The sequence below is a fragment of the Stylophora pistillata genome, chromosome 6 (genome assembly GCF_964205215.1).
Source record: "Stylophora pistillata chromosome 6, jaStyPist1.2, whole genome shotgun sequence".
Classification (NCBI taxonomy): Eukaryota; Metazoa; Cnidaria; class Anthozoa; order Scleractinia; family Pocilloporidae; genus Stylophora; species Stylophora pistillata.
The window spans coordinates 19,006,745-19,031,075 of record NC_142524.1 but is presented as its reverse complement, the minus strand read 5'-3'; the positions used below and the strand labels follow the sequence as shown (position 1 = coordinate 19,031,075).

Genomic DNA, 24,331 nt, shown 5'->3' with positions numbered 1-24,331 from the left:
CTGGGATTATAAAACTCACGCAGTACCCTTCTTCATTTCTTCCAGTCTACTACCTCTAGATCTTCTTTACTTCAAGTCAGTTGCCATCTTAATGCATGATGTCTCAAATAACACATCGCCACCTCAAATAAGCAATTTATTTGATTATCAACATAATATTCACTTACACAACACAAGATCATCAACAAGAGGCAGCATTTTTCTTGGATACTCTAGATTAGACAAGCAAAACATGTGTTTTTCAAGAAACGGTGTTAGAATCTGGAATAACCTTTCTGATGAAATTCGCCGGTCAAATGCCGAAAGCGAAATTTAAACACAACATTCACAATATGCTCCTACAGAAACTCTCGGAAGCAATTGAGTATATTGATCTACAGGACTTGAATAGGCCGTAGAAATTGAACTAATCTGCGTTATCCTTCCAGCTTCTAATGTAATCTGTTTAATTCTCCTGTGAATCTTTGTCTTTCCCATATGTTATATTAGTCAATATTTAATTATTATCATTATTCTGTTCTCCCTTGTTATTCTTTTGTATCTCAATAAACTCTGTTTTCTTGATTTCATTATCTGAAATTAGTATTGTAATTAGTTCTGAAATTAGTATTGTAACTATTCCTACTTAATTCTTAGTTCTGTAAGCCTATTATAATGTATTGTATGATAATAATTAATTCTACTTAGTATTGTAATTGTAATTCCACTTGTATAATTTGTATGTTAATACGTAATTTAATGCGTCAACCATTGCTCGCCTCGAATAGCTGTAGCTAACTGGGAGCAGTGGTACTTCATGTTTTGTAATTTGTCAATTTTTCTTAATAATAATAATAATAATAATAATAATAATAATAATAATAATAATAATAAACACGCTACACCAATAATCAAATCATGGCAAGGAGGAATATCTAATAACGTGGACGGAACAGGGACGGAAATTGATCCTGGCTGAGGTGAGTTTAGGCTCGATTAGCAGCCGCTGTTCGGGAACTGAGGCCCGCACTCCATACCGAACCCCCTTCTCGGGGAGGAACGAAAAAGACCAGACTCGAGAAAGTGGCGGAAATCGGGCCTAAGGTGAGTGTCGTATGTAGAAAAGAATATCGAAAAACTGACTCAAGCAGAAAATTCAAGCTTTTATAAAATTATGACGTTAAAAATGTTTACACCCTAGCATCATCTTGCATATTATCTCCGGTTGTTACTTATGACATTTCCTATGGTACCTTAAAAGAGAAATTAGATAAAAATCAAGAGTTTTCCGAGTTAAAGATCATTTCCTTAATTTCTATGACTTTCTGTTTGATTTTGCATCAATACCTTTTCTAATGAGAAATTAGCTGTTAGTCACCCTCAAGGGCTAATGGGTTCATTTAAAAAGCTGAAATTGAATCTGCCACTTGACCAGAAAAAAACTCATTACTAAACAGGTAGATACAAAGCCTTTACCGAAAGGCAGGTATATCCAATATTATTAAAAACTAGATCATTGGATAATGCAATTCAAGACTTTTTATTGGCTTAGCCATTATGGTATATCAGCCAATATACCATAATCTACAAATATGGCAAGCGTACATGTCAGCTTAAAATTAAAAGGAAGCTAAAAATTTAATAAAATTTAATAAAATTTAATAACTTAATTTAACGTTTTTCATAAAACAATTATTCCACTTGCTCTTGTTGGATATGAGATGATTATAGCTAACGAGGCGCTACGCGCCTCGTTGGCTATCTATCATCTCATATCCAACGCGCGCTAGTGGAATAATTGTTAATTCGACAAGAGAGATCGAAGACCTCTCCACAATTGCACTTAAAGATTATCATTCCAACTAAAACAAAAGATTCCCATCTTTGACTGAAACAACACGGGTAAACATAAGAAACAAAGATCTACTCAATCTACCGTCTCCTCAATGTTAATTCTTTACATTGATTTTAGATTTGTGAGTGAATCTCAGTTCAATGCGGTCCAGATTAAATAATGTTTAAGGGAAGTGGTGTCCCTCTGTAAACGAAAAACAATGTAGTTCGTCTCGGTGCATCAAAATAAATATTAAGAATTGTCATTCAAATTGATCATCTATGATCCTATGAAGCTCTCTGCAACTGAAAACTTAAAAATTTATTCATATTTTCCTTGTCCACAAGAATGTCCAAGAATGCCTCATCTTAACTATTTTCTGGCAACAATTTGTCCATGGTCTTTCCGGCTATGCAGCAACCTCATAGAGATTAAAAAAATTTCTCCTGCTCGAAAAATCTTCACGAAAATGAGCTCTCGTCTGTATAGAGATTTGTACACAAAGAAATGGTTATCTACTGTATCTCCAAGTAGACGAAAACCATAAACACTTAAGCCGACGGACAATTTAAATAGATTGTCGAGACACAATTACACAACTGTCGTTGTTGCACCTGATATCTTGATTAACTTTTACCATGTCTATTTTTATATCTACACTTTCCTCTAGTCAATGAAGCAGGTCATTGTAGTCGATATATTTATGTGAATCAGACAAGAATCTGCTCGTGTGTAATGACAAAACCTACCCCCATGTGTATATGAAACCAGTATTCTTTTATCAGTAAAAGTGTGGTAATAAAAACAATTTCTCTCGGCCGGAGGCGAACGCAAAGGGATCTGGGAGACTGATTCTCTCCGCCGAGAGAACAAAAAATGAGCCTTTCGCTTTTAAACCTATTTTTTATCCAGCTATGAGCAAACCTTTGCAGGCACCTCTCCCAACAGCTGGGCTTCAAATTTAGCCACAACAACAATTTTGAAGAGGGACAAATATTTACAATAGTACAAAGATCTATTTAAGACTTGTCTGAAAGGGATATTTAACTTAGTGAGCATAAAGCCTCTGGGGTTCCACCAGAAATCCCATTTGCTGGCATAATTTTATAATTTTGGAATTGGAAAATCACGTACAAGCTACCAGTGGCTGCAACATTGTCGCATTTTCTGTCCCAGTCTCTTTCAAGTTGTGATCATTTTCCATCATAGTTGGAGCATCGCTTGTTTTACGAACAGTCGTAGACGAGCCACGCTTTGCCGGCTGACGTCCAAATAAAGTACATCTGAGAGCTCTCCTGTACGAGGGAAGCCTCCACGCGTAGATAAAAATATCCAGGGCCACTTTGATGAAAAGCATTAGATCACTGATTCGTAGACCGATGTGAATGTTAACATTTTCCACCGAGGTTCTTGGTTTCTTGAAGAGATAAATGTACAGGGCAGTATTGTGCAGCGAAGCAGACACTAACAAGATGGCTGTAAGATAAAATGTCATGATGGTAAACTGGCGTTCATTGTTTCTTCTCTTGTAGGAATTTGCTCTCCTGAGGGACTGGTTCACGGAAGCTGCTCTGCGGAGAGTATTTCTTCGTTGGAGATGCCGGTTAAAGGACGTGTATAATAGTACCTGAACAACGATTAAGATAATAGAGAACAGAGAAGGGTGTAGGACAAGGTCTACCAATAAAAATGTGTTCAATTCTATCCCCGTAAACTGCAGCATACAAAAACCCGTGATGTAAACGCTGCTGACAACAAGGGAGCAGAGAACTCGATTTCTGGACACCAAGGTCTTGAATTTGTGTGGGTAGGTGACCGCTATATATTGACATACAGAAAGGGCGAGAACTACGAAAAATGAAACACTGATCGCTATAGTAGAAATAATTCCGCCAATCCTTTGAATTAACTCATAAACTGCACCAGGCCTTGCGTTGAGGTTGGAGAAACCAACTACGTAAAAAATTGCAAAAAAAGGCTCGACAGTCAACCCCACGAGCAGGTCGGATATCGCGAGACCCACGATAAAGGATGTCATCGGGGTGCGAAAACACCGCAGAGGATCTTTGTAGATCGCTGTTAGTAGAAGAGCGTTGGATATCACTGTTATAGGCGACAAGATGCATAATATGACGGCAAGAGCAAGTTCTACTTGTCTGTATAGGCGCACCTCTGGGGAAATGTCAGATAAAATATTTTCACTTACATTTTCAAATACGTTCGTATGCGAACCATTCATGACTGCTAAGCAGTTCAGTCCAGATAAACCTCAAATATGACAAAATTAACTCAAAATCCTTGGCTGTAGCTGAAGATCCAATCACTGTCGAAAAATAACCTTGTTCATTTGAGAGGGCTTAGATAAGCACAATACATTTTCCGCCAAAATATTTAGTTCACCTGCCATGTGAGTCACACAATGTCAGCCAATACTTATCAAATGGCCTGCAGGGTTTTTATATTACAACAGAGCTGAATAATTATTTCCTCTGTCTGATCTCCGTGGCACAATTAACTTTGATGGCTCCGGCGAGAGAAGTATATTCCCCCAAAAAAATTAAATTGACAAACTTCGCTTCACTAAATATCGTCGATCACAGTGCGTTGGCAGGTGCTCTGACGTAGAGAACGAACACAATATGTAGATGTAGAGAGCATGACTTAAGTCTTGCACTGGAAGCTATGATGTAGGTGTTCAGCAAGTCCGGTCAATTTTCTTAAATACAGCTCGTCTCTTCACTGGAGTCTACAAAAAATTAAAGAGGAAATATCAAGTCTTTGGCTGAAGTTAAAATAAAACGATAGTTATTTGCTATTACACAACGGTCACGCGTTCCTCTTCTCAAAGGAAGGGGTCGATGATGTTTAATATGAGCAGATAACACGTTAGGTATATAAACAATGTCGCTCCGATAAACTCGTTTTATTCGCATAAAAATGATTTATGCTACACGTTTACTCGAACTATAACTCGTTTAGAACTTATTGTTATAATGTACGTGAAGTATACACACTGATTATGCGGTGATTTAAGAAGGAAGGGCATTAAATACTGTCTCCATTGGTAGCTGCATCCACGCGTTCGAAAATTTGAGACCTTTTGAAATTGAAATATAGGAGACGAAGTTCGGGGAATACTTACAACTTCCGTTTCAGAGAGAATTGAAAATCAAGATGTTTTCTACCCGCTTGAGATGTCGATGAGGTGATTGAGATGTAGTTTGAAAAGAAATAAGTACGTATTGGGCTTTTCCTACGTGATCAAGCTTTGTATATAAAAGTCTGCTGAGGAAGTTAAACGAACAATGTGACGTAAACGTAAAGTTTACTTAGCAGTCGCTTATAAATCTCCCCCTCACCTACCCCGCAGGAACGAAAAAGTCTTGGTTCACGACCACTCAAGTCTTTCAACGAAATGAAGGGATAAACATCAATTTTGAAAAGATTGGTTAACAGCGAAAAAGGCTCCAGTGGTGGTTCACTATTCATATGTGAGAAGAAAGCACAGAGTCTTGAATGGTAATGAATTAAATTTTTCTGTCAATGAAGGCGGTGGCAGCGCTCTTTATCACAATAGTGAAGAATACAGCCTATGACAGGTGCCATCACGAGTGCAAATTTCAAAGGTTCCCTGATATCTTTATACTTAATTGTGCTGAAACTTTGTTTTTTTTTTTTTACCAAGGCTTCGGCAAATCATAGCATTGTCGGATTTATCGATGGTGTTCCCATTTACCTCGAAATTTTAGATAGCCGCACTTCTTTATCTCAAATATTCTACGAAACTATTAAATTACGCCGAAGGAAAGTTAAAATTTTCTCTGAGCGTTAACGATTAGAGATCGATTTGTTGTCATAGCACCAGCCACACTGTAAATTTTTCACGTTCCATTTTTTTTCCTCAATAAGGTGGTTGTTTCGAGTTCGTTCATTTTACTTTCGAAAGGTTTCCTGCTATTTTCGTTTCCGATTGACTTTGGTAAAACTGCCATTCTACGTTTGTAAATAACTTCTAAGAAAAATTTCTGTCCACTGTATGACAAAACAAACAAAGATTCCCAAATTACTTGCCTAACATGATTAAGAACAGTGTTAAGGGCATGCGAAATTTACCCTCGTTCATACATGTCAGCGGGTTAAGCGTCACTTCTCCGGCTGCAAATAGACGTGTTTGAGATGAAAGCGACGTCGACGTCTTTTAATGTTTGTTGCGTTAATCGGGCACTGTTTGCCATGAAACAAGGTATTTGAACTGAGAGCCCAGCTAAAATAACTCACCACTGATTACAAAGACTGAGAAACCGACGTGAAAAAGACGGATCTCTCCTTCTGAACATCCATAAACTTATATCAGCGGGGATTTCGTTTTTCGTCGCAAACAGTCATATTTATTTTTAAGGCTTAAGGACCTCATAATTTATTCGAGCCGGAATAGATCATTTACCGAAAGCAATATCTAAGTAATTTTGCAAGCGGAAACTGTTTGTCATTCGGCAAAATAAAGTACAGAAAAAGCTTTCAAGTAGTTTCTTATTTCAGATCTACTACATGCAATGTCAAGTCTGTGCGCAAAACGAAATGAAAATCAGTAAACCATACTGGATTCAACGCATTTGGTATCTTTTTGTCGAAAAAAATTTAAGGGAAAAGCGTGACTTCTATTGAACAATTGTGGCATTTGAGGTTCACAGTATGAAAACCGAGAGCTGTCGTAGCGTAGAGGGCTTCAGCGAGGGAAAGGAAATAAGTGTATTCTATCTCTGCAGTTATTTTTGAATTTTTTTCCCCTTTACTCAATTTTTTTTTGTTTCGGCCATTTCTCCGTCCAGTGCTATCCCTTGCAGTGTTGCTCTTCATCCCTATGCTCTCCTGTTTTTCCCCTTCTTTATTTTCCCTTTTACTAGATTTAGTGTGTTTTGTTAGGAGGGAAAGATCGTTTGTTGTGGGAGAGGGGGTTGGGGTTAGCGCAAATGGAGAGGGGGTCATACCATTTCATGGATTATACGTACACATGTATTTAGTTACAAATTAAGGCTGTTTCGATCTGGAGCAGTTAATTGACATAATTTGGGACGATTTCGCGTTCACTGTGTAGTTGATGAAAAATATAAAAAGTTGATTATTTTCTTTGAACTTTTTCTTCCACAGATAGAACGAATATTTATCAATTTTCCTCTGGAGTGTTGCTGAATGGGTCTAGAAGTTCATCTCGACTGTCCGTGGCTTCGCAGACATCTACCACTTTTCATTAACAGTGAGATGAAGCTAATGATATGAATAACAGTCTTTTGAGGGCCGCGAGACTCGCTTTTTCACCAAATGACGCAGCAGGGTAATCATGTCATCATCGAAGGTAAATAACACTTGCTGAACACCTCCGAGCTGGCCGATAAAAAAACATAAGTTCAGTAACAAACACATAACAAGGGTACGATAGCTTTCAGTGTTGGGCAGAGTTTCTCAATAAATATAATCGAGGGTTTTTAGTAGGACCGGAATTGAAATAAAAATATAAACATTGGTAGCTCTCGAATCCTCATACGAAGCCTCTGTCTTGCTTCGATATGACAACTAAGACGTGGAAATTGCCTTCAAATCAGGGAAAAATTAAAATGGTCCTTAGCCCGTTCACGTAGAGCAAAAAAAAAAAAAAGCAAGAGCTAATCTGACGAGGAAACGAAGCCACTGATGGAAAAGATTAGCAATGATTATGAAAGAGCGCAGTGCATTAGCGTGAACAAGAGCGAAGCTGAAGGAAAGTTAAAAGCACATGTTAAATTTATCAAATAGAAAAAAAAAAGAACATATTTAGGCGCAGCAATTTTCTAAATTTTTTACAAGATACAAGCACTAATATCGCTTCTTGATCAAAAGGGGTCAAATTTTAGCAAAACTCTTACGTTTCTTGATAAGCAAATGTCGCAGCTTTTCCTTGGAACGTATTTTCTCTAAGTAATGCATTTCCCGTGAACCATCGACTAGTGACAACTTAAACGAAGTCAATGTGTAAACTGCTTTTTCACCTACTTCAGTTCCTATTCTGACGAGACTTATGTGTCAAGAAACTGTCATTCAACTGCACTTAGGAGAGATATCAACAGATCATTTGACAACAGAGGAGTGCATTAATCCATTTGGTCACATAGGCTTGCATCGTTGTTCAATGCGTGGTGTCAAACTTTATGGGACACAATTATCTGCTACGTCCATGTTAAGCCAAACCAATTTGTCGGCAAATGGCAAAATACGAAAAGAAGTTTTATTTTGACTTCGGCTCATGAATCGAATATTCATTCATCCCACGCACTATCGACAGAGAGAAAAAAGATTTGTTAATTGTGAAAGAAGATCAAGGCAGCGTCTTCTTGGTAGGTGATAATAAATCACCTACCGCGAAATGAAAATTACAGTTCGGAATTTTCAAACTGAAATAATATTCAATTCTGAACTATTATTTATAACAAAAGCACTGTATGCGTCATAAACATAGCGAAAACGTTCACTCCTGATGGTTAATTTAGATTTCTACATTGAGGTTAGTTTATGGACCTAATGCTGTTTCGGCAATTATTGTTTGCGATTTTTTTTTTCCATAAATTCAAATTCTGCATCAACTCAAATTGTGGCTCGGTCAAACGAACAATCATTTCTTGCCTGATAAAACAATTGTGAATTTAGCTTAAATAGAAAACTGCCGAAATAGTACCCAGCTGCACCTGGTTCATGTTTATCACGAAATGGAGAAAAGGAAAGATTTGGACTTCGTTTTCTAATCGGGTGTCACTTGTCACTATGAACTCCCTACGCGAATCATTAAGATTCTTGTTCCCGCAAAATTAAGCGAACATCGTCATACTGGAATCAAAGACTTTTTCGAGTGTGACAAAAAAATACAAACACTGAAAAAAAAAATACAAACGCAAGAAGTATCAAACTCGAGGGACCTTCGGTTTAGTTTGGAAGTTGACAAGTTGATAATGTTCAAAAGAGGAACTGCTTACATTAGAGTCAAAATCATTCTTTTTTTCTGGATACTTATTGATTCAAGCTCCCACGCTGGGCAAAGTTTATAGTCATATTCTGAAAGTAAAAGCTTACTTAAAAGATCACCATTAGAGTTTCTAAACTTAGTAAAGCTGAAAAACAAACTGTAAACATTACATGAATAGCAACCTAAAGTTTCCTTACCTCACCTGTTATCGTTGTTGAATAAGAAACATCAGATGATAGCCGCTAGATTTGCACTGTGTACTTTTAGCTACAATTCCTTTCATTTATAGTTCATGCTACAGCACAGTATTAATACAAAGACAGAACATCAAAAGGACACATGGTAACACCTCCCAGAATACAGACTAACGGCGTGTGCTTCGAAAAACTTTGCTTTGCAATCAATACACTGGCGAGCTTTTAGGAAAGAAAGCATCGGAAATGTCTCGAGCATACCTAAATGACAGAAAGACATCATTTATTCGTGGTAAACATGTCATTCATCGACAACCGCTGTGCCTTGATCACATTTGATTCATATCAAAAACGACCACATGCTAAAATCAGAGCATTTTTTACTCCCGGTAATAAAAACTAATAGCACGAAAGATAATTAAGCAAATTTGTCTGTTTAAAAAGCATCATTTTTGCCACCGTCTTGAATGCAGTTTTTACTATCTGCAAGTTACCACAGCAACAACACATAAGAATGGTTCTGAGTCTATTCTGACGCAAAAAAATTTCAAATGACTTAAAAAACTTTATATTATGGAGCCCCTTTATCATCATGCTGCTCCAATATGTTTTTTTTTTCTTTCCTGAAATTCAAATAAAGGCCGTCTCCATTGTGGATTTCTTCTAATAATATTCAATTTTCTGTGGTGGTATCTTGTAAGATAAAAAAAGAATTAGTTTCCTTAAGAAAAGTCAATCTGCCGAACTCTTTAGATTTGAATACAAGATTTTAACTGTATATATCATTTATCAGCATTCGGAAACGCGGCTGATGAACATACTGTCTACGGAACTCATTAGTTTGTACGAAAGCTTATCTCCACATAAAACTAATTGCTTCGAAGACATTACATAAATCATAAAGACGTTTTAATTAAAAAATGTTTGGAACAGCCTACGTGCCTAAATGTTTAAAATGTAAACTTCCCAACACATTAAATTTGGTAAAACCAGTAGTTCTTATGATGGTCCTCTAAAACTACAAATTCAAATAGCAAAAATACAAAGATAAAATACAATTAAAAATTCATTAAAAATTTCTCCTCGTAGTAAAATTATCAATTCTGGAGTTCCGATCTATATATATCTTGTATAGTTGATTTCTAAATTTATAACTGAAGGGGAGTGAGACGCTAGTACCGTCTTGGTTGTTCCATAGTCTAGTGTCACTTGCAAGAATTGAACGTTTGCTGGTCTTGGTGCTAAAAAAGGCGTGGAAAAGTCCTTATTAGTTGTTTCGTGTGTGTGTGATAATGTCAGGAAATTTCCCAAGGATAATATTATACATAATACACAGTGTCCTTTGCTCTATTATATCACTAATGGGGATCCAACCTAACCAACTGTTCTTTTAGTGCCTGCGTTTAAAATTACCTTAGCACAACGTTTTTTAATTCTGAAGAGCCTTCGTAAATTATCAATCTTAGTATTTCCCCACACTGAACAACAATATTCGAAAATTAGTTTAATTAAAGCGTTGTATAGCAAATTCCTAAGTGATAAATTTAGGTACTTTTTGTCTCTTTCAAGAAGACTTACCCTAAAATTTAATTTAGTGATCATGCAATCTATATGGCTATTCCAATAACAATTAACAATTGATAATAAGCAGCTTTTCGTGGACGGCTCTTCGATTTCAGTGCCTCGCAACGAAAGGTTAAGCGATGGGTTTGTGCAGTAGGAAAGTTTTTGCTTGGTTCCAACAAGTAGCTGCTTTGTTTTCTTTGCGTTTGGGACCATCTTGTTTAGCGAGAACCAGTGATCCGCTTTGTTGAAACTTCCCTGAAGTCCGTGCTGGATAAGCAAAGAATTAGAACTAGCCATCCAAATTGCAATCAGGTATTGCAAGTGGAAGGTCATCGGTGTATAACAAGAAAAGGATGGTACCCAAAAGGATGGTACCAAAAGGATGGTACCCAAAAGGATGGTACCCAAAAGGATGGTACCCAAAAGGATGGTACCCAAAAGGATGGTACCCAAAAGGATGGTACCCAAAAGGATGGTACCCAAAATAGAACCTTGTCGAACGCCTCTAGTAATTGGTGGTACGTCAGACAGCGATCCCATTGATACAACATCGCTGTGTTCAATCGTCTAGGTAAGACTCAAACCAACGCAGAGATTTATTATCAATGTGGCACATATTGACTTTTGATAAAAGAAAGTTGTGATCTACCAGATCAAAAGCTTTACTATTGTCCTGCAGTTCCTCGCCGACACGTTCTTTCGAGTCCATAGCTTGAGCCAGTTGTCAGTAAGACTCAAAAGTGCTGTTTCACGAGAATGATAACGTCGATATGCTGAATGTTTACTTTGTAAGAGCGTATTAGATGTTGAGTAATCAAGGTGCGATCGCGCAACATGCCTCTCCTGAGGTTTAGATATTACAGGCAATATGGAAATGAGACAATAGTTGCTTTATCATGGATTGAGTCGTTCTTGTGGAAGTGAGTCAGCTTCGCTCTCTTAAAGTTGTCGGGGAAAGAACCACTTGCAGTACTAGCACTGTAGATGTGGGTAAGAGAAGGAGCGATAGCATTCAAAGCTTGCTTTGAGAGTTTAATTCCAATTCCCTCAAGTCCTGTGGCTTTATTATCAGGAGTGTTCTTGGGATCTTCAACCACCTGTTTCACGCTAATTGGCGGGGTGTGGAATACGGTTGAATTATTGATGCGACTTTACGAAATCAGTGAGTCGATGATTTTGTTTGTTAGTATCCACTAATGGGATAACCGTATCTGCTTTTTGTTGGATATTGGTAAAATGTTTATTGAAGGTGTTGGCCATTCCCTTAGGATAAAAAATACTTTATCTTCCGCCTCAATGAATGAAAAATTGGAGGGTGCAGATTTAGTTGGAGCAATCCTTTTGAGAGTTTTTGAGAGTTTCCTTGGATTATTCATATTTTTGGAGATCTCCTACCTCACATAAGCCATCTCGGCCTTGGCAATTGTCTTTACCACTTAGCTATGTAATCTTTTGTACATTATACCTGCGAGAATGTTTGATTTGGCACGTACTTTGAACTGGTCTCTAAGGTGCAAAAGCTATAAGATGTCATTGTTCATCCACGGCAATAGAAACTTATGTTTTACTCTTTTCTCGACAATGGGGGCGTGTCGATTCATCACATCGTTGAAAATCCATTCCCAAGTGTCGAGCTTTTCATCTCAACACCTACAACTTCCTCTCTAAGAAGCGAAAGATGTTATTCTTCTAGTGTCTCTTGGAGGGTAAATAATCGGTTTCTGTTCGGTAACGTAAAATTCGGAGCGGTTATTACATTGTGTAAAAAAGGAAGTTAGACTCAATTATTGGTCAAAGGATGTAAATATAGAGCGTTTTCACTCACGTGACCAAATTTCTTTATCGTCATGGTAACCGACTTCATCCGCCATGTTGGTGTTCCATGATAATCAGCTCTGAGTATTGTGACAGGAAACATTTGGAGCACATTTTACGGTTTTGAGAAGACAATCGTGTAATATTTATATTTTCGTTATCACAGTTCTTTGCCTTGTCATTAGCTGTGGGAACAAAACAGGGAAGAAGTGGTCTAACGTCGATAAAGTAATGTTTTTTCGTGTCCCACGTGTTCAGTATAGTCAAGGAGAGTACAACGAAGAACTTACTTCTGAGCGAAGAAGAATGTGGATCTGTGCGATAAGTAGAGATGACTTAACTGATGATATTTAAGAACGCGATAGGGTCTGCAGCCGGCACTTCGTTTCAGAAGAAGCTGCGAAAGATTGGGATCGATTCAACGTAGATTGGGTCCCTACCCTCCATCTTGAGCATTCAAGTATGCAGGTCCATTGCATCGGGCAACTATTTTATTTTCACTGTAATAAAGTGGGTATTCTTTCTCTCCAAAAATTTTTTAACTGTAGATGTACCTTAAGCAGTCTAAAATTTAGGAAACATTTTCAATACACCAGATTTTAAAGACTGATATAAATGGTTTCTCATTTTAGGGATATCAAATTGCATTGTTTCAGGGTGTATACCATAGGCAAGGCAGGAAGCAAAGGTGGCAGCAAATACTCCACAGTCACTGCTATTTGTCTGTTGTTGCACAGGGACAACTTGAAGTGCTAGTAAAATTTGAACGTCCAACAAGATTGAGTACCTGCTCTTGTACTTCATTTAGAATAATGTTATGATACAAACTGTCATACAGGTTGACAGTGCCATCTTCGCACCCAGCTGAGCTTACACATACCCAATGGGCATTGCCAGTATGCAGAATCTGAATAAATTCCCCAATAACCTGACTAAGTTTCTAAATATACAATGAAATATATGAAGTTCATATATTTTGAACTGCGGTATTAGATACATATGATGCACGATCCTCGCAGTAGATAGCGCTATTCAAGCAATAGCGAAAATCAGACCTGAAAAAAATCAGGCCTGTACGGGATTCGAACCACTGACCTCTGCGATACTAGTGCAGCGCTCTACCAATTGAGCTAACCAGCCAACTGGGAGCAGGCCGTTGAGTTGATTCGTATAACGATCTCTACTGCGAGGATCGTGCATCATACGTATCTAATACCGCATTTCAAAAGATATGAACTTCATATATTTCGTTGTATACTTATCACTTTCACGGGTTTATTACGAATCAACTCAACGGCCTGCTCCCAGTTGGCTTGTTAGCTCAATTGGTAAGAGCGCTGCACTAGTATCGCAGAGGTCAGTGGTTCGAATCCCGTACAGGCCTGATTTTTTTCAGGTCTGATTTTCGCTATTGCTTAAATAGCGCTATCTACTGTGAGGATCGTGCATAATATGTATCTAATACCGCAGTTCAAAATATATGAGCTTCATATATTTCATTGTATATTTATCACTTTCACGGGTTTATTACGAATCAACTCAACGACCCGCTCCCAGTTGGCTTGTTAGCTCAATTGGTAGAGCACTGCACTAGTATCGCAGAGGTCAGTGGTTCGAATCCCGTACAGGCCTGATTTTTTTTTTTTTTTTTTTTTTTTCAGGTTTGATTTTCGCTATTGCTTAAATAGCGCTATCTACTGCAAGGATCGTGCATCATACGTATCTAATACCGCAGTTCAAAAGATATGAACTTCATATATTTCATTGTACTGATTTATCACTTTCACGGGTTTATTACGAATCAACTTAACGGCCTGCTCCCAGTTGGCTTGTTAGCTCAATTGGTAAGAGCGCTGCACTAGTATCGCAGAGGTCAGTGGTTCGAATCCCGTACAGGCCTGATTTTTTTTTTTTTTTTTTTTTTTCAGGTCTGATTTTCGATATTGCTTAAATAGCGCTATCTACTGCGAGGATCGTGCATCATACGTATCTAATACCGCAGTTCAAAAGATATGAACTTCATATATTTTATTGTACTGATTTATCACTTTCACGGGTTTATTACGAATCAACTTAACGGCCTCCTCCCAGTTGGCTTGTTAGCTCAATTGGTAAGAGCGCTGCACTAGTATCGCAGAGGTCAGTGGTTCGAATCCCGTACAGGCCTGATTTTTTTCAGGTCTGATTTTCGCTATTGCTTAAATAGCGCTATCTACTGCGAGGATCGTGCATCATACGTAAGTGCCCATTTAATCAGCGGGCGGCATAATAATTTGCATATCTTGAACTAGTCGGTTGTGATTGGTCGGCAGATAAAGTTTTTAGAATACATGAGATTTCAGCCGCTGTCAATCAAACGGTTGGATGCGTAAAGTAAATCTCAAGGTGACATAAAGCGAACAATAGCAATAATTAACAATAACCACGCTCTTAACAAGGCGTTTAGCAAATTCATTTGCAGCGAATTCTTAGACAGACTGACAGCTCCCGTGAGTCAAAATGTTATCGGACTGAGCTCTGTTCTGCTGTAAACCACGCAGGAAGTGGCTGGAGCACGAAAGAAGTGTAGGGAAAAAAAAAACGAGACGTATTCGATTGTTTCTCCCCACTTGTTGAGTGCTCTAGCCGCTTCCAAAGTACAGTCAAGCCTTCTCTATCTGTTTTAGAATAAAAACTTCGTTAAATTGCCCACGCATGATTTTTAAGTTTCAAAACAAACTTTATTTCCAGGGCGAACAAGTGTTTCATCAGCATGCTCTATAATCTCATAGAGCATGTCCTTTCAACCAGTAACAACGCGCGTTACATCCGAACTTTATTATAAAATGTACTTTGGCTAGTCTATCTGCAAAAACTGGTTTCAAGACTTTCTTACCTCCTTCACCGGTTAGAGACACATTTGTGGAAGCGGGACCGATTCCTTTAACGTTAAATGCACTCACTGACACTTCATACCCATGATAAGGAAATAAATCGTGGAATCCAATTGAGAAAACTGTTTCAATTAGCATCAAGTTGGCGATGATATTCTGCTGATTCTGGTCCTTGAGAAACACGCGATATCCTCTGGTGACACCATTTCTACAGAACGGATCAACATTCTTCCACTCTACTAAAAGGGATGTGCTGTTTATCACGGTGACAGTTAGATTATCAGGCAATGCCGATGGCACTGTAAAACATAAAATCTGCTTAAAACTGGTCTAAGACCCCAGCATTCAACTGGCGTGTCACGTGACACGCTTGTCACCATGAGGAGCACAAGTGACTAAAGATTTCCAAACTTTGCTAAAAACAAGAGAACAAAGCTGATAAATCTGTACCTGTAAGTATGAAACAAATCACTTAAATGTAAAGCTAGTGACTTCGAAATGTTTACCCTTCTCCCTTTCTCATAAAACCAACCACAAACGTGAAATTCTATTTTACAGAAACCAGGAAGGTTGTCTATTGAAAAAAAAAAAGATGGCTTTGATCATTCTGTGTGTAAAAGTCAGAACTTGTCTGAAAAATAACAATATCACAGACAGAGTAAAGAAAATGAGACGTTAATAGAATGGAATGGACACAGTAGTAAATAGTAGAACAGTAACGGATAAACTTAGTAAATTCGGAAAAAGCCGTTGGTTATCTGACGATATTAAAGGATTCGAATGAATCTCATACCGTTTTAAAATGCTAGAAGGTGAAGATATTGACTTGGAATTATCAAACGTGCAATAGTGTATAACTGCTCACCGTCTTCATCTGTCCTTACGTATCTATCGTTTGTGGTTCCCGATCCACCATTCGTCGTACCAGCTACCTGAAGTTTGTACAACCCATATGCTTTCAACCCAGTAATAGTAAAGTTATCTGCATCAAGTCCAAGATCGCGCGATTTTTTATTTTTCGACCCCGGTTGTTCAGACCAAAGTACCCGGTAACCAGTCAATACACCGACATAGCTATTAGGTGGGATACTGTGAAGCCAGGACACAAACAGACTGTTTGAACTCAAGTTGAAGGCGTTGGTTATGTTCGGTCCTACACTTGGAGCTATGAAATGAAACAATGAATCGATAGTAACCGTGGCAGATCACGTAATTCTAAGAAGAAAGGTCTAAAGATACTCACGGTTACTTGATACCTTGCAAAGTATTCAAAATAACTCAGAGGGAACTTTCAAAATAACAAGAAAAGCTGTCAATAAGAATATTTCATTTTTGTCGGGTACCTGCACACTTGGCTCGACCTGGTCGAGTTTGACTAATGGTCGTGGGTCGTGGGTCGTGGGTACAAGTCGTGGGTCGTGGGTGTGGGTGTGGGTAAAAGTCGTGGGTGTGGTTAATACTTAATAATAAAAATAACCATTTAAAATATTAAATATAATAATACATAAATTTTATACAACCCTGTCATTCATTAATTTAACTGTTCTTTCTTCTAGTTATTTTATTTTGTTTATTCAATTTACCCTACTTTACGTCTATTTTTATCTGTTATCTCACTGTCAATGAAATTAGTTTCATTTTCGCGACGGGAAGAGAGATAAATCTTGTAATTACATTAAATTAGTTTCACAACACGATAATTCCGGATCTGTCACCAGCGCGATCGCCGACGAGCGTCCATTGGTCGGCTACTCTGGGATTTGATTTTTCCCTTTTTCTGCTTTTTAGGGTTGTTGTCAAGGGAAATCCAAAGGACATTCTTTTGTTCTCTTGCGGTTTTCAAGCCCCAGACGATAAAACCTTCCCGAGGTAATTTACTTGGGGAAAAATCGGTCACACTTGCAAATTTGAGTTTCCCTAAGACAAAACCCTGTAGTGTGACAACAGCTGATATCGCGTTTACGATCCTCCACTGTCGAGTTACCAGTCTGGCAGAGGTTATGTGTGTGCCTTTTGAGTCAGTCGACTTGTGCACAATCAGTTTTTCTTTGTGTATACAGTGTGTAATTACCAGATTTATCTCTCATTCTTTTGTCATTGATGTTGTCAGACGAGATCTCGGAATTTCTGTTCCTTGGCCCCTGACTTTAGCCGCAAATATAGAATTCACGAGCGCTGTCGCAATTTTAACGTTATAGTACTTCTACTATATGAAATCATTTTTGGTACAATCGTACAAAGCAGCTCAGGTGTCTCGTTAAAACAGACCTCGAAAACGCAGAACGCAGACCGCAGATCGCAGACCGCAGACCGCAGACCGCACAGCTCGAAAAACGTGTACACAGTGTGTAATTACAAGATTTATCTCTCTTTCCTTTATTATCAAACAAGATCTCGGAATGCGTCGCGAAACTGAAACTAATTTCATTTACAGTGAGATAACAGATAAAAATAGACGTAAAGTAGGGTAAATTGAATAAACAAAATAAAATAACTAGAAGAAAGAACAGTTGAATTAATGAATGACAGGGTTGTATAAAATTTATGTATTATTATATTTAATATTTGAAATGTTTATTTTTATTATTAAGTATTAACCACACCCACGACTTTTACCCACACCCACACCCACGACCCACGACTTGTACCCACGACCCACGACCCACGACCCACGACCATTAGTCAAACTCGACCTGGTCATATCTATCATCTAACTCGGATCATTCAACGATTCAAGATGTCATTGCCTAATTTTAAACGGAGAGAGACTGGCACTAATGAAATCCTATCCGGACGGAAGCAGACATCCTTTGACATTCATGAATACACAGAACAAGATTGGTAAGAAAGATCCAACAGGATCTTAATGCCATTAACAATCCACTCAAAATTAAACAATTTTATTTCGTATTTGGTCATCTCGCACGAGTTAACAGAAGTCCATCATTCACGAAAGTAATGAGAGATACTTTTCACCTGTAAGAATAGTCGGTTTGCGGTCAATTCGCCACTACAACAAACTCACCACAACAAAACTCGCCACTACTCAAAGTGAAATCACCACCGGTGACGATTTGACTAAAACGTTATGTGTGAGATTTACATCAAATGAGGGCGAAGATGTAGTAGTATATTGCGAAAAGGGAAAGGTGTGGCGTCTCGGTAATGGAACGCTAAAAGAAATAAAGTATGTCAGTTGATATCATGAAGATTATGATCAGTTTGCGAACGGAGAAACCAGAGTGATATTCGCTGTGTGATTTTCGCCAAGTGATTCCCGCCGATATGATTGAAATCGTATGAAACTTACATCCTAAAAATGCTAAGAGGTCGAAGTACATTGCGAAATTAAAAGCGCGTACAAATGCAGCGAAATTTCTGGCGTCCTTTCTTTGTTTGATAAATCCTTTGTTTTAATTACTTAACGAAAGCAGCCGTCAGATGGAACATCGATGACATGCTCTATATTATTTTAATTAATTCTGTTTGATCCGTTTGCCCTTCAGGGACTCTTAGTGGACGCCAAGTCGCTTTCTGCCGAATTTTACTGTGTTTCCAAGCACTCTTAACTTCGCAACATAAAAACTAAAAGATAGATAAGCTTCAAGATCAATCATTAGATCTGATTGCGTATCGTGTTCATATGAACGATACTCGTGTTAAGGCCCACGTCGGCATTCTTTGTGCTTGAAACGAAAGATTTACCAAACGAAGAAAGGACGTTAAAGTCTGTTTGAGTAAACTTCGTTATATTCGTAGGCGCTTTTTATTCCGCAACATACTTCGACTTCTTAGCATTTATATGATGTAAGTTTCATACGATATCATTCATATCGGCGGAAATCACTTAGCGAAAATCACTCAGCGAGTATCACTCTGGTTTCGCTTTTCGCAAACTGATCATAATCTTCGTAATGGCGACATGTTTTATTTCGTTTAACGTTCCATTATTGAGACGCCGAATAGTCAGAACATTTCCATTACTTAATGTCTAAATGCCCGAACGTCTTCTTTTATAGCGAAGCGTTAAGGATATCATCGCACAAATGAGAAAGATGAGCGATGAAAGTCACTAAACACAGTAAGCTCCGACACTCTTTTTTGTATATTTATCAATAGGGAAAGCCTTCTGTCAATCTATAGAATAGGTATTGCTCAGTGGAAAGACCTGAACAATGTTCAGCAGGTGTGACAGTTTTTTGTAATGTTGACGTGATGTTGATATGTTGACCAGCAGAAAAGACGCACGAAAAGAAACTGTGAGCGAAATAAAAAAGCCTATGGAACAGGGCTGAGAGAGGTTCCAAGTAAGAATGAAATGATTTACAATTACAATTACAGTTTATCACTTATAGAGCGCTATTTACAATGACAGATCAACAGCGCTTTACAATCAATCCTAACCCGCCCATCCCACCCCAGGGGAGGACATCCATCACACAGTAATCTCGTGCGTGAGAAATTAACGTCTCCTACCCTTAACCCTGTAGGAGACGGGACCTCCATTTATTCGTCCCTATCCGAGAAGACTAGAATATCTAACCATTTCTTGATGTTATAGAAAGGAAGCATATTCTTCTCAATTATTTTAAGACCTTAAGTGTTGGTCCGGCCGGGGCTCGAACCCTCGACCTCCCGCACAACAGTCCAGCGCTCTATCCATTAAGCTAAAAAAATTAAAATTAAAAGAATTTGTATAGCTCTCACCTGACTCTGCAGTTTGTAAAATGTTTACTTTAGTGCCAAGTCTGTAGCCGAGAAAGCTGAGTGGAAAGACGCGAACACTGTAATTTGTGAAGGGCTCGAGGTACCTGAGGTCCACATACAAAACTGTGTTGACAGATTTACGTTGCGTTGCAGATTTCCATGAGAAACTGCCCAATTTGCGACCAATCACTGTATAGCCATACAGCAGTCCAGCAGAGTCATATGGAAGGTGATTCAAAGAAATTCAAAGGAATTCTCCTCCTCCTCCAACTGAAGTGATCGTTGGAACTGAACAGAAATCTGTTCAGAGAAAAATGCCTCAGTCTGTACTTGACGACAACTTTTACATATTTGTTGCGAGCGAGGTTTATGGAACATCCATATTTCTCTCCCACTCAGGCAAAAACTTTTCTAAACATCAGAAACATGTTAAAAATTTCAAGTTGTCCTTTGTCCAATAGACGAAGTAAGAATTTGTCTTTTTCACTCCAGCTATCGTTCTAACAAGCTCTCAAGAAGGGGAAGAAGGAGAACCAAATTAATTTTTAAAGGCTTCCGGAAGGGATGACTATTAGAAGAAGCCGCTTTTTAGGGTAAAGGGGACAGTAAAAAAGTTTCTTATGGTCAAAATGAGAATACTAAGTGTACTTTCCATGGAATTGTCACTCAAGGGAGAAGTTAATCGTGCGTCGTGGTTTTCAAAAAAGGAAACCAAATTGCTTTTTTACTAGAAAATTGTTTTAGGTATTTTTGGGGTATTTTTACGGTATATCGTAAAATAAGGCAGCCGTTTCCTTGCGAATTGTTAAAGAAGTCGTGAAAGTTACGAGAAAAAAACTTGAACAAGATATTTTCCCAAGGCTTCTTCTGAAATAGGAATTCAGTTTCTTTGTCCCACGCTCGTGATATATAAAGCCTGGTTCACACATAATCGCAGAAGATCGCGGACGATCGCAGGCGATCGCTGAAACCACTCAACCGAAGATCGAGAATCGCAGCGATCTGTGACAACCGAGTCCATGGTTTACCATTCAGTGGCAATTCAATGTAACTCCAGTCAACCAACATAAACGCAAAGGACGCTGAACTTTTGATAGGTGTTAACATTCTGCTTCTGTTGTCTTTACTTAAACGGAGAATCGCTGCCAGATCAAAGAAGAAACATCGCTTCTTGGTGCATTAATTCTTAAGAAAGAGAGAATTCTTTGCTAAAGCGACTAAACAAACAATCGTATTTTCTAATTTCGTCCATAGACTGTTCCGTATCAATTTCACCTTCCATCTTGTCAAAACACACGCACGTGTAAAAGTTGATAAACAACTGGTTGTCATGGTATCATGCCGCTTGCATAGCATTTTTGGACGCATTCCAATTGCATGATCGCAGAACTTTGTTGACATATGATCGCACTCGATCGCACGAGTAGAACATGGTTCTATTCTTGCGATCGCCTGCGAACGCGATCGCAGAGCTGTTCCCCTATAATCGCAGGCGATCGCTGGCGATCGATTGCGATCGCCTGCAATCATATGTGAACCAGGATATAGGATCTAAAAATGTTCCTAAAATGGCAAAAAAATTCAATATTAATTTCCTTGAGGTGATCAACAACAATATGGGTAGCCTCGAGCAATTTATCAGTCAATACGTCGACCGATAGTCGATCAGAATTCTTGTCGAATGTCGACCGACCGAATCATCTTGAGTGATCGTTAGCCGACGTCTCGTTCGAGTGTCGGTCGCTCACTGATCGACATCAGCCAATTACCGACGGTTTTCCAATCAATCGAGGCATCTTTAAGTCCACATAATCAGTGGTGGCTGAAGCAGCCTTTGAATCATTTTCTGACTTACATTCATCCGTGGCGGAGCAGCTGAGAATCTCTATTCTTGAATTTAACACAGTTCCATTCTCAAAGGTTTCCTGTGACTGCAATAGGGTTTGCCATTCGCTTCTGTAGAAATTGAAGCTCATTTTCGCCGTTACTTTGCCATCACTTAGTTGCCTGCCAATTAAGAAACTACTCTGTTTAGCTTACTAATGAATAAAAGGGGTAAGGTTCTAAAGAAACTGTGGTGCTAGGTCGGTGGGGTACACAACGTAATTTGGTTTTATCAACTAAGTTGATAATGTAAATTGGCCACCGTAAAGAGTTTAAAAGCTTTAAGGTGGCCAATTTACATTTACATGAATTTCTAGTATTTCTAGCATGTCTAAAACAATCCTGGAGACAAAAGCTTTTGTTTCAGGTGTGAATTTACCAAGAGAAGTTTGATACAGGGTGACACTGAAAGGCTCCCGACGTAATGGGAGGTGAGCGGTTCATTTCAGTCCTGAATATGAAACTAACGTCATACAAAGCATCCAGGTATGGCGTTCAATTTCTTTAGACTAAGCTTACCTGAGGCCAGACACGTTAGCTCCTAAAATAATTCCTTTGACAGAGTTGTTCAAGTTGGTCATCTAATGAAGAAAAAGTCACTTAATTTATCATTTTGGCACAGTCAGTTCCTTGGGTGACCTTGAGTTCACAAAATCTTACTCCATAACACTTCGATTATTTAATTTTTGAGATTCTACAGAAATCTCTTTCGCTTTTAGGTGGATAATGCATTTTTTTTGTGTGTAAGTTTGTAGTCATTTATTTTGTCCTTTATTACCTCCTCGTTAGCGCTCTTTTGTTAGGTTTGTTGACGTTTTTCTTTGTCAGTTACACCTTTTCTGCACGTTTCTCAGTCATACTTCACGTAATTTCGCAACCCTATCGCCTTTTTAAGCCAGCTTACGTTAGGTCGCGCTAGGCGCAGTTCTCTGTTCTCCGAAGTCTTCTTCACCTGAAAAGTTGTTCGCTATTGCAGTTAGATATCAGGCGTTATCAGTGTGAGTACTTTTCCGCTTCGTTTCGTTTCTACTCATTTTTGTTTGTAATCTGTTGATCTTACTCAACTTTACTTTACTTTTATTGATGTTTTGAGTTTCGACCTGCTGCTGTATGTTAGCTGTGTAAATAAAAATTCTGAGTTGAAAAGATAACGGTTTCGCTGTTACAGGTAGCTACGAAAAACTGTCAGATTAAAGCCTAATCTTCGACGCTTCTTTACTAAGCTTCGTTAGAAATTTCAAGTACCCTTTCTCAGTAGGGAAATATTTCACTTTTTTCTCATTCGTTTCGATCAATTTCGAATGTTGTGCGGAATTCTGCGAAGTTGCAAAGTGCTTCAGACATTACGGCGATGGTTGATCCTTGCCCACGTTCACTGTGTCGTGACTCCTTATCTCAGAAAATGTTACCACATGCCACATGAGCTCTTCTAGGAGTAACTCAGTTACTGGTTATTTTCTCGTTCAATAAAATGGTTAAAGCGTTATCAGTCACTGGAGATACTACTCTGAGTAAAAATTAATAGCAGATAGAAGAAGCACACCTGCTCTGTAAATTCTTCGATCAAGTGCTCGTGTTCGTCCGACTCCGTATCTGATAAACTTGGCTCCCATGGTAGGTCCAGAAGAACAACGTTAAAGTCCACAACGATAGGAATACGACTATTATCTGAAAAATTTCAATGGAAGATAAAAATACACCACTGCAGAAGTCAGAAGTTTATGAAGAACGTCAATACGTCTGACAAGGGAACACAACAAGACAAGATATCTACTAAAAACGATCGAAAAAATGATTCGATGAAAGTCCGAATGGTAACTCGAAGTTGAACTGTAGAAAAACTGTGCTTTTATGACGCTTTAAAAAAATGGTAATCGAGGTATAATAGCTCACAAAAAAGGTGCAGGCCAAATTAATCCTTTTCTTTCCTTTCCTATTCGTCACATAATTTCCAGAGTGCATTGGTTTTTTGTCACATGGTTGTTGCTGTAAAGAGAAAATGTATCAATCTAAATCAAATAATATGCATTCAATCTGTCACCGTGTGACAGTGGATTGAAAATAAGATAAGGGTTTACCTTGGATGTGGCGCCAAGGAGCATTAAGCTTGCTATTTGAGGGCCTTTTATTCCAAATTGCCAGAACGTCCATTTCGACAGACAATAAAAGTGATTGTGTCGATGATCCAAGAGATATTGTTTGGCGGGGTGGCCTTCTGTCTCTAAGTTCCAAATCGCAACCTTTTTGGAGATCTGATTTAGAGGCATCGTTAAAAACTTTAAGGCCACTATCAGACGAAGCAGGATCCTTCCAACTAAAGGCCACATGGGTCCATACATTTCGCCTGTACCACGTTAGGGTGCCCTTACAAACGAAGTTATCACTTACAACAACTATCTCAAAATATTTTGTCCGCATTCCAACGGCAAATCCTATATAATCCGTAATTTGTTCAAGAGGTTGTGTGACGATGTTTCCAAATAGAAAC

General features: G+C 38.4%; 1 protein-coding gene and 1 long non-coding RNA gene across 5 annotated transcripts; one reads left to right on the top strand and one right to left on the bottom strand.

The window, feature by feature from the left end:
• Positions 1-1,122: 1,122 nt before the first annotated feature.
• Positions 1,123-9,262, bottom strand: LOC111327451 (uncharacterized). 4 transcript variants are annotated; one of them, XM_022931640.2, is made up of 2 exons: positions 9,002-9,262; positions 1,123-4,559 (listed from the first exon to the last, which is right to left on the bottom strand). In XM_022931640.2, exon 2 carries the CDS (start codon positions 4,050-4,052, stop codon positions 2,940-2,942), a length of 1,113 nt encoding a protein of 370 aa, XP_022787375.1. In that variant the 5' UTR covers positions 4,053-4,559; positions 9,002-9,262; the 3' UTR covers positions 1,123-2,939. The 4 variants fall into 4 exon arrangements, with proteins under 4 accessions (XP_022787375.1, XP_022787377.1, XP_088580678.1 ...); XM_022931642.2 differs by having other exon boundaries at positions 9,007-9,262; XM_088724552.1 differs by lacking the exon at positions 9,002-9,262 and adding an exon at positions 7,714-8,237.
• Positions 7,033-22,983, top strand: LOC148728670 (uncharacterized). The gene is made up of 5 exons (XR_015988521.1): positions 7,033-7,166; positions 15,110-15,704; positions 19,272-19,333; positions 19,490-19,559; positions 20,113-22,983. It is a non-coding gene; the product is annotated as an uncharacterized LOC148728670 (long non-coding RNA).
• The last annotated feature ends 1,348 nt before the right edge of the window (positions 22,984-24,331 follow it).

Excerpts from the sequence above, each read along its gene's own strand:
- LOC111327451 (XM_022931640.2), bottom strand. The coding sequence starts at position 4,052 with ATGAATGGTTCGCATACGAACGTATTTGAAAATGTAAGTGAAAATATT.